This window comes from Camelus dromedarius, chromosome X (assembly GCF_036321535.1).
Source record: "Camelus dromedarius isolate mCamDro1 chromosome X, mCamDro1.pat, whole genome shotgun sequence".
Lineage (NCBI taxonomy): Eukaryota > Metazoa > Chordata > Mammalia > Artiodactyla > Camelidae > Camelus > Camelus dromedarius.
This window is the reverse complement of record NC_087472.1, coordinates 13,845,975-13,856,338: the sequence shown is the minus strand read 5'-3', so window position 1 is coordinate 13,856,338 and position 10,364 is coordinate 13,845,975. Positions and strand designations below refer to the sequence as shown.

Below are 10,364 nucleotides of genomic sequence, written 5' to 3'. Positions count from 1 at the left end.
GCTCATCTCCACCCGCCAACAGCATCGAGCCTGGGACTTACTCCTTTTTTCCCTCATTTTTCAGCTTTCTTAAGGTATCATTTACATACCATGAATTCACCCATTTTCAGTGTCCAGTTTGGTTTGAATACATTTCTACAATCCCGCAAACATCATCACATCACATCATTATGCAACACTCCCATTATCCCCACATTTTTCTTTGTGCTCCTTAGCAGTCATCCTTGCCCCAACCTCCAGACCCAGGCGACCACTGATATGTCTTCCATCATTATAGTTTTGCCTTTTCTAGAAATTTCATATTAAGGAATCATACAGATTATCCGGCGTCTTTCATTGCCTGTGCTTGAGATTCACCCATGTTGTAGCACATATCAGTAGTTTGTTCTTATCTGGGATCAGTGGCCAATTTGAACTCATGAAAGTTTAGTGCTAATATGGAGGAAAACCAACTCTCCCAAGTTATTTCAATCCTACAGTGAAGGTGAAAGGGGAACAATGAAAATGCATTTAGTATGCAATTTCCAGTTTGCAACAGTCACCATTTTTACCTGGGACAAATCCCACTACAGATAATAGATCATGAGTTTTACGTTGCTAACTAAATAGCCACAAAATGGTAATATTCATGTCTCATAAAAAAGTAAAATTGATAACTGGGTTTAAAAAATAAGATTGTTCTTTTTCAGTGGTGACTAGTGTTCCACTGTATGGAGAAGCCACATTTTGTTTACCCAGTTGCTAACTGATGGACATCTAGGTTGTTCCTAGTTTGTTTGTATGAATAATGCTTTCAGGTACATTTGCACACAAGTCTTTGTGGGGACATATGCTTTCATTTACCTTGGATAGAGACCTAGGAGTGGAATTGTGGGGCCCTATGGTAACTGTATGGCCTTTATCGATTTGAAGCACCTTAGCAGGGATTAAGCTTGTAGGAAGCTGAAAGTAAGCCCTGTGGAAATGGGACACATGATTAGGAGTTTGTGAGAGAATTCTAGCAAAAGGGAGATTACTGAGTAGAGGGGCAGAAATGCACTAAGAGATAAAATAATCTACTTCATAATTTGTACTGCAATATTCATCAAGCCTAAACATTTTATCAAATGCAAAACTGCCTCAATTTATTCTAATTGTAGAACTTCACATTGACTGCAGCATACAATATTAGGCACGTGTGGGTGGACAAGTACAATGATCAGGCATAGAAAGGCACCTAAAAATCTGAACAGCTGACATGGATGTCCACTTTTAGGGAGCCATTGACAAGAATTTGCTTTAACAAGAAATTCCACTTCAAAATTCAGTTGCAATTTCTACTCTTTGGAGAGGCTACCATTGCATTATTTGTATTGTTTTTCTACCTGGTCTCTGCAGAGGCCATTCTGAATAGTAGTCTCCTCTTGAAATATGAAACTCTACCAATAAAGTTTTGGAGCAAGAAATTATGAGGGAGAACAGGGAAGTCTGTGATGACAGGAATCACTATTACATAGATCCAAATACACCCACAAGTCAAATTTGTCCTCTGAAAATTGATCTAACCCAGTTAATTAATAACAAAGAAATCCATCCTTACCCAACACAAGAGCATAAAAAAAAAGAACCTCCGTTGTTGAAGACTTATAGATGGAGAATTCTGGTTATTCATTTTTCAGTTCTCAAATATGCAGACAGAATTTGTGCTTGAGTCATAGGCAAAAAGTTTAACCATTTCATCTCCCTCTCATTGGAAAGATCACCCCCAAGCACCCTGAGTGATTTGAGCATAGGTACCCGATGGTTCAGTAGACGTGGTTTACCAGAGACTGAGACACATAGGGAGGATTTTAGAAATGTCCATCGCATTACAGAACTCCTTTTTCTTTAATGAATATTCACAGGAATATTTCTTTGACCTCAACATCAGGAAAGCCATGCATCTCCTGAACAACTGGATTATTTTTATTTTTATCCTATGTACGTGGTTCTCAGAGTGTGGTCCCCGGTCAGCAGCATCAGTATCACCTGGGAACCTGTTAGAAATGCAAATACTCAGGCCCTTCCCCAGACCTATCAAATTAGAAACTCTGGAAGTGAGACCCAGCAATCTGTGTTTTGATAAACCTTCCTGGCAATTCTGATGCAAGCCAAAATTTGAGAACCACTGTCCTGTTCAACTGTTGGCTGAGAACCTTGGAGCCAAATTTGCAGCCTCTCTCTAGCAACCGTTTTCTAATCCCTCTCCCACCACCTTAGGGGCAGAGAAGAGTTCTTCAGCACCCTTAGCGTCCCAGTTTCACAAAGATTTTAAAAAGATTTTGCCAACACTAACTGAATTGGACTGAAACCAGGAAACCCAACTTCAGAAAATTGGTAATTTATTTGTTCAATGTCTAACCCAAAAGGCTACATTAAGGTTGTATTACAATTGCTTAATCTGTAACCAAGTAGTTGGTTTTAAAACCCTGGATGATAATATTGGCCAATTATGCACCAAAACCAAACAAGAAGTGATTTTATCATTTTGTATAGGCTAAATGCCCTGCAACTTTAACTACAAATGATTAACTAGACATGGGTGTATTTTGTGGGTGAATTATAGGGTAAAAGAAGTAGATATAACAGCAGATACATTTAAATTACCTATCATGATTTGCTTGTTAGCCTGGAAATCTCTTGTTTTTTAGTTAATAAGACATACACAAAACCTTAGTCCACGATGCCAAATGAGCAAATACGGCTCATTGTCAGGAACGGAGTGTTTTTCAGCTCTTGACGCTAATTTTTAACCTTTCAGAGTCCAGGAAGAACCTGTTTCTTAGCTCTGCTACGGAAAGCTTGTGTGACCTTGCATGAGATAAGGTTCCCCACTCTGAACCTCATTTCTGTCTCTGAAGAAAATAGAGGATTTGATTTCCTCATCTCTAAGGTCACTTTCAACTCTGATCCACTGGGATTCTAGAATCCTAGAGGTCCCAAAACACCAGAAGCACCCTGGACATGACTGCTCTCTCCTGACTTCTGACCAGAAGGCAGAGGAAGCGGGAAAGGCACACTGGTAGCCGCAGCCTGAGGCAAGCATACCTGAGATCTTCGGAATTCGAATAATTTTAGAAATCACGTGCTTACCAAACAGTGCTGTGTGGCCATCAGCTGAGGTGTGAATTGGGAGGTACTGTTTGGTCTTCACTAAATGCTATGCTGGAATCCCAAAGAGATTTTATCATTAGCTCTGTGAGAACAAGATATGAACGGTATAGAGCCATTTTCCATAGAGCCGGTCTTAAAAGAGCCAGCCCAGTGCATAAAATTACTTAACGGTATATACTTAAAAGCTAAGGGATTTGGGTTTCTCCAAACATTCCCCCTCCTCATTCCCATCAAAAACAATTATTTAACTGGGTAATTCAACCTCTGGAGATCATTTCATAAAGGGTGGTGGATAGGTGTGGTTTGGGTTGCTCCAATTAACCAGGTAATTGATTGAATTCATCCAATTCACTTTCCCTGGAGAATTTATTGCGCCTGTTATTTCTGTCGGTGTGAAGAGCCGTCTTTGTTTGCACCTCCCGTTTATTGGCCAGATACTTTGCTGCTTCTCATTCCACTTCCCAGACTAATTCTAACATGGATATGCTTACATGCACCTTACTACAAAAAGTTTCTCCTCACTGAGACGTTATCCTTCAAATGCGACCATTTCAGAGACTATTTCTTAGCAGGTTATGTTATCAAATGCTTTTCAACTGCTGGCCTCCCACTCCCAAACAACCCCCTACCCGACACATAGACATCAAAATCACATACTTACATGTTCTGTAATCAGGGGCATTTCTTGCTGGTACTAAGGTAATTGCCTTAATTTTCTGCTTCCTTCAGTTGATGTAAACATTATCTACCTGCGCATCACCTTTGGAGTAACCTGTGGGATTTTCTCATTTGAAAAGAATGATTTTCATTCTTCCAAGTCCTTTGGGGTCAGGATCTTGAGCTGTGTTCTGCATGATTTTGTTTTGGAACAAGGCAGGTTCGCCTTAACCATTTCTAAAGAGAGAAACCCTCAACAGCATTTTTTAAAATATATGGCATTAAAACAGACACTTAAACAATAAAAAAGTGTTTTATTAGGACATTCAGAGACAAAGCAACTGGTGGTTTGCCTGGGTTTTTCACCTTGTAAAGATTGCTTTGATATTGTGAAGCACAGCCCTGGTAATATGCAAGGTTGAGAATTACCATGTATCAGGGCTAGGTGATGAGCCCAGGTCACCTAAATTATTCCTCCTTAGAACTAACGTCAGTCCTGTCAAAATGTGAATGATTTCTTACTTCGGCAGCCATCTGATATTAAACCTTGAGGACCGGATTCAAGTTTGTGTTTCAGGGGACACACATACTTATTTGCCATGTAAAAGAGAATGCATTAGACCATCTTCTGATTGCAGAGAAATGGGCGCATTCTGGGAGAAAATTGACAAAAATCTATAGGAATCTTCGTGCTTGGATATGGAAACAGAGTGATTCTAATAAACAATAAGCATGATTTAATGACACCTAGGTAGTCATAGGATTCCCCAACAAAGAAGAACAAGCAACTGCAGAGCATTTCCCAAACCCCCCTCCTTCTGTCATGGAAACACCAATAAAACTCCTCCACCTCCCACTCTTCAAGTGCCAGATCAGTAAGCATTTAGCCAAGCATGCTGGGAGACACAGCACAACTGAAGGAAAGGAGTATCCGGATGTCTTGAATTTGCTTGCCATTCTGCTCTGTTCTCCTGCCATCTCATTACTAGACGTAGGCATTAGACGTGACAATCAACCACATTTGAACTGAACAGAAGAAATATTAAAGGCATAGGCTTCAGAAGAAATGTCTCAAAGGCAGTCACCTAATCAGACTTCAATTTCAACCACAAATGACACAGAATCATCAAGCTCTCTCGTTCCTAATCATACCACAAATAAAGGAAGGACCGGAGACAACTCTCCAGGAATAGAAGCATTGTGTGCCATCTATATCACTTATGCTGTGATCATTTCAGTGGGCATCCTTGGAAATGCTATTCTCATCAAAGTCTTTTTCAAGACCAAATCCATGCAGACAGTTCCAAATATTTTCATCACCAGCCTGGCTTTTGGAGATCTTTTACTTCTGCTAACATGTGTGCCAGTGGATGCAACACACTACCTTGCAGAAGGGTGGCTGTTCGGAAGAATTGGCTGTAAGGTGCTCTCTTTCATCCGGCTCACTTCTGTTGGTGTATCAGTGTTCACGTTAACAATTCTCAGCGCTGACAGGTGGGTTTCTTTTCTCACTTATATTTGCCAGGATGTGAAATTAGACAAAAAGAAAGGAAAGCTTGTACTTAGCATTAACGGGCTACTGTGCTGCTTTTCTCACACTCTGTAACCTGTATGTAAGATTGGAAAATGGGGGGGTGGGCATTTTAAATAAAAGTTGGTGTAAAAATCCTGTGTTAGCATCGGAGGACAGATTGTAATTGCGTGCTTTAGGGATCATTTATTCTCTTTGAAGTGTAATTGTTTGAAAGAATACTGAACGGTGTCTCCCCCCCCCCCCAGTTTACTAAGTAAGAGAAATTGTTCCAGGTGTAAAAGAAAAACAATCCATGCTTTATACATCAGTGCAGCCTAGTGGTGCAATATTGTCAACATTAAAACATCCGCATAGGTGTGAAATTGACCACATATGCATTACTGTCTACCGGAAGAATGGTAAAAAGATACGTGCATCTAATGTATTTGAAATGCATCAAATTAATTAACGGCAGCAAAACAGGGAGGCTTTCGGCTTCCCGGTAACTCAGCATACCGTCATCACTTAACTGTATTTGTTTTCTCTATAGACATTCAATGACATTCTCGTTTCCAGAGACATACATTAATCCCGGTTGACTTTTAGAGCTCTATGGATGGAGCGTGTGAGAACTGCTGGCAGTCAGGGTGTTCAGGCTCTGTTAGGATATTTTCAGTCTAAGTAGTGTGTTTTTCTGTGTTCCTATTGTAGAATGATAACCGTGAAAGCATGGGAAAAAAAAATTGAGGCTGCAAATGTTAAAAGTGATGCTTTAAAAAGCCTGCAAGAAGCCTGTAAATAATCAATGCCTGGCAGTACCAGGAGGAATAGCTTCTTCAGATTCTAGAATCTGAGAGGAGGAAAAGCTTTCTCTGAGTCTTTTATGGGATTTTGCTTTGACCGGTTTTATATTCTCTTTGAGGGCAGATTTGCTTAAAGGCTATAGATTCTGAGGTGGATTTGTCAGAATAAGGAGACATCTTTGCACAGGTACAGGGTTTCCAATTTCACCCTTGCCTTGCCCTGAATCTACCTGCAGATCAGCTTGGGCAAGAAATTAGCACTTATGAACAGGGAAGAAATTAACCCTCTCCTCTTTCCTGCATAAACTTAGGGAATTCTTTTCTCAAAAAATTGATGACTGCTCACTCCCGAAGAAAGGAGAATTAGGTTTAATATGTCACTTATACTAAAAGGAAGTCTTTTAGAACACTTAAGGTAATACACAGGTAATGAATTACTCTCAGTCACACACAAAATCATGCTGGAAAATATTTATTTGCCCTACATAGAGGATCTAGAAGAAAAATTATTTTAAAAATGCAAATCTGGACAATCTCGTTATAGTGAATAAAAGACGAGGTGATTAGCATCAATAGAGGATACCAGGAGCTATTATGTGTATTTGAAATCATAATCCTTTCCAGTTGGTTAGTGTTGACTTGGTTATATACACATATGGATAGGAGGTAGAACTGGATGACCACTAAGGTCACCTCTAACCCTACGAGTCTGTAATTTTGATATTGATTTCGACCTTCACTATGATTCTGTGTTTCTAGATACAAGGCAGTAGTGAAGCCCCTGGAGCGTCAGCCCTCCAATGCCATCCTGAAGACCTGTGCCAAAGCCGGCTGCATCTGGATCATGTCTATGATAATTGCTCTACCAGAGGCTATATTTTCAAACGTTTATACCTTTCATGATCCCAACAAAAATGTGACAATTGAAGCATGTACCTCTTATCCTGTTTCTGAGAGGCTCCTGCAAGAGATACATTCTCTGCTGTGCTTCTTAGTGTTCTACATTATTCCACTCTCGATTATCTCTGTCTATTATTCCTTGATTGCTAGGACTCTCTACAAAAGTACCTTGAACATACCTACTGAGCAACAAAGCCAAGCCCGCAAGCAGGTATGTATTAATCAGGACTCATACATGAATTTAGAAGTGAAATGCCTGCTTTTGCACCTGTGAGCAATAGAGGCAATAGCACTATGGTATTTTTGTTATGGTCATGGGCTCTGGAGTCTGTCAGACCCAGGATTTAATTCCATACTAGCTGAGCAATCCTGTGCAAGATACTTAACCTCTCTGAGCCTCAATTTCCTCATGTGGAAAACGACGATGAGGACTGGATGAAATATATGAAATGCTTAGCATAGTTCCAGCTGCACTGTAAACATTCAGTAAATGGTAGGACGACTATCATTAGAAAGGGGGCAGCTGAAGTTTAGGATCAGTCAAAATCACCCCCTGGAATAGTGAGGAACATTGCACAAGGTGAGACTCTAAAGTGAAGCATCTTTTGTTTTAGACGGTTACAGCGTGAGAGAAAAACACAGGATGGTAGGACTGGCAAGAAGCCAGAACATTATTCAATGCAAACCACTTGCACACAGATGAGCAAGCTGGGGTCTGGAGGGGCAAAGTGCCAGTGGTGAGAGAATGCAGTGACTCCCAGAAGCTTAAGACCACTGCAAGACCCAGATGTGCTCTCTTCTCGTAAATATGAACAGAATAAAAAGAATATTAGCAAAACATTGTTCCACTTGATTAAAAAAAAACCCAACACGATTTCTATCTTTCTTGGTTGGGAGGAGATAATTCCATTTACCTCTTGACCAGTACATGGAGAATTCAGTGCCTTTTCTGTTATGTTTTAATTTTTATTTTTTATTGAAGTGTAGTCAATTTACAATGTTAGTTTCAGGTGTACAGCAAAGCGACTCAGATATATTTATCTGAGTATACATATATATATATATATATACATATATATATGTATTTCAGATTCTTTTCCATTACAGCTCATTACAAAAAAGTGAATATAGTTCCCTGTGCTACACAGTAGGTCCTTCTTGTTCAGTGCCGTTTTTTTTTTTTTTTGAGCTAGTCCATTCGTTTGGTTCAACAGGGGTGCTCAGGAGGCTAAAATTGCATGTTAATGCCCACATGAAGTTATCTTTGCTCTATCTGTGACCACAGGCAGTATCTTCACTTAATCTGGTTCATTTCTCTTATTAAGAGGTGTAAGTTGGATATTTTCACACATAAAGGATGGCACATTGTTTTTTTTTTTCTTTTACTACATACTTAGAATTCTTATACATTAAAAACAATCTTGGGTACCAATTTGGCAACTTTCAGGAACTCCAGAAGACAATTCTAACCTAGTCAGCCTCTGCTGATGCAGTGAAAGCAATTTTGTATAGCATCTATTTCTTAATTAAAATAAATTTTCAATAATTCCACAACACTCCCTGAGAAAACTGGAGACAGCCTAGAGTATCTTAAAACCGGGAATGGGAGTCTGAATTAGAGCTAACGAGACCAAGATCATGGGTTACCATGTCAATTAACTTGCTGTATTCTATAACCACAGGCTGCCTTCCTGGACGTGCCAGCCAGTAATCTCACAGACATGTTCATAGGCACACCAGTGTGTTAACTGTAAATTTCTATGTAAATCTAGAGAATGGCTTTTAAAAATCAATGCCAGCTAAATATTTTTGTTTGTGTTTGTGTTTGTTTGTTTTGTTTGCTTGTTTGTTTTGGGGGGGGTTGTTGTTTTTGCCATTTTTCTTCCCCCTACAGATTGAATCCCGGAGGCGAATTGCCAGAACGGTGTTGGTGCTGGTGGCTCTGTTTGCTCTCTGCTGGTTGCCAAATCACCTCCTGTATCTCTACCGCTCATTCACTTCTCAAACCTACGTGGACCCCTCTGCCATTCATCTTATTGTCACCATTCTCTCTCGGGTTCTGGCTTTCAGCAATTCTTGTGTAAACCCCTTTGCTCTTTACTGGCTGAGCAAAACCTTCCAGCAGCATTTTAAAGCTCAGTTATTCTGTTGCAAGGCAGGGCTGCCTGACCCTCCTGCTGCTGACACCCCTCTTGACAACCTGGCTGTGACGGGAAGGGTCCCGGGTGCCGCGAGCACTCAGGTGTCTGAAATTAGTGTGACCTTGTTCGCTGGGTGTCGTGTGAAGAAGGAAGAGAACAGAGTCTAGCTTTTCAATTAAAAATGGTATTTTTCCTCCCAGCGTGTGTATTCGACTCTGAGCTATGTGTGGGTATATGGTGTTGAGAGTTTTGCTGTTTATGAACTGTGCTGAAATCTGAGGAGGGGAGGATCCTTACAAGTAAAAGACAAACCATGATTTTCTTCGGTGTACAAACATGAATGTTATTGGGCTTTCTAAATAAAATGAAGCCCCACTAGGTATAGAAAGACACATCTGTATACATCAGTGGGTCCTAAGGGAGGTGGAAGAGGAAGGAAGGTGAAATAAACAAGATGACACTTAAAAATCTAATTTGTTTCCATCACATCTATGACGCTTCTAATTTCTCATATACTCCTGTGATTTGCATAAAACTGTGTGTTTATTATGTGGTGTAAATCTAGAGATTATACTTTGCATATGAAAGGGGATCAAAGAGAAGTAGAACACCTCTTTTCTGTTAATCTCTATTCCATTCATTAGAACTAAAGCTGTCCAGTTGCAAAGAAAATGTTTTGGGGTTAGCGAGTATAAAGTACTGAGTAAGGATCTGGGGCAGGGTGCTTGCCTTACTAGGTCAGCGCTTACTGACTTAATATAGTTCTACTTGTAACTACTGCTGATTGATAACTGGGCAAAGTTATCTTTCACAAATATTGGGAAGAACTTGCCTTCTTCACAGGCAGAGTAAGTGGCCACGATGGTGTCATTTGAGGGTTCCAAAGAAGGACCCCTTTCAAAAAATCTGCAGGAGCCTGCCATTGTCTGAAATGCTTCCTTTAAAGAAATGCCTTTCTTTCTGGTGAGCAGTGCCCTCTTTCTAAAAGATGTAGAAGTACCACGTGAAATCCCTAACACCTAGGTGTGCAGTTGTTATCTGATCTTCTTCCTGCTTGACTTCCTTAAGCCCGATGTGTGCCTAAGTCCTGTAAGAGTATGACCTAATTAATTTCTGCCCTTACGAATCAGGTAGAAGGTTCTGATTTTCTATCCTCTGCTCCTACTTGCTAACACTATAAACTTGTTAACAATTGTTCTTGCAAACAACTGTTGTCAA

At 40.1% G+C, this 10,364-nt stretch overlaps 1 protein-coding gene across 1 annotated transcript; it reads left to right on the top strand.

Annotated features, from left to right (window-relative positions):
• The first annotated feature begins 4,676 nt into the window (after positions 1-4,676).
• BRS3 (bombesin receptor subtype 3) lies at positions 4,677-9,563 on the top strand. Its single transcript, XM_010997500.3, has 3 exons — positions 4,677-5,283; positions 6,865-7,216; positions 8,900-9,563. The coding sequence occupies exons 1-3, from the start codon at positions 4,856-4,858 to the stop codon at positions 9,311-9,313; spliced, it is 1,194 nt and encodes a 397-aa protein (XP_010995802.1). The 5' UTR covers positions 4,677-4,855; the 3' UTR covers positions 9,314-9,563.
• Positions 9,564-10,364: the final 801 nt, after the last annotated feature.

Excerpts from the sequence above, each read along its gene's own strand:
- BRS3 (XM_010997500.3), top strand. The coding sequence starts at position 4,856 with ATGTCTCAAAGGCAGTCACCTAATCAGACTTCAATTTCAACCACAAAT. Across the intron at positions 5,284-6,864 it reads ACAATTCTCAGCGCTGACAG|ATACAAGGCAGTAGTGAAGC; the intron begins GTGGGTTTCTTT and ends CTGTGTTTCTAG. Across the intron at positions 7,217-8,899 it reads AAAGCCAAGCCCGCAAGCAG|ATTGAATCCCGGAGGCGAAT; the intron begins GTATGTATTAAT and ends TTCCCCCTACAG.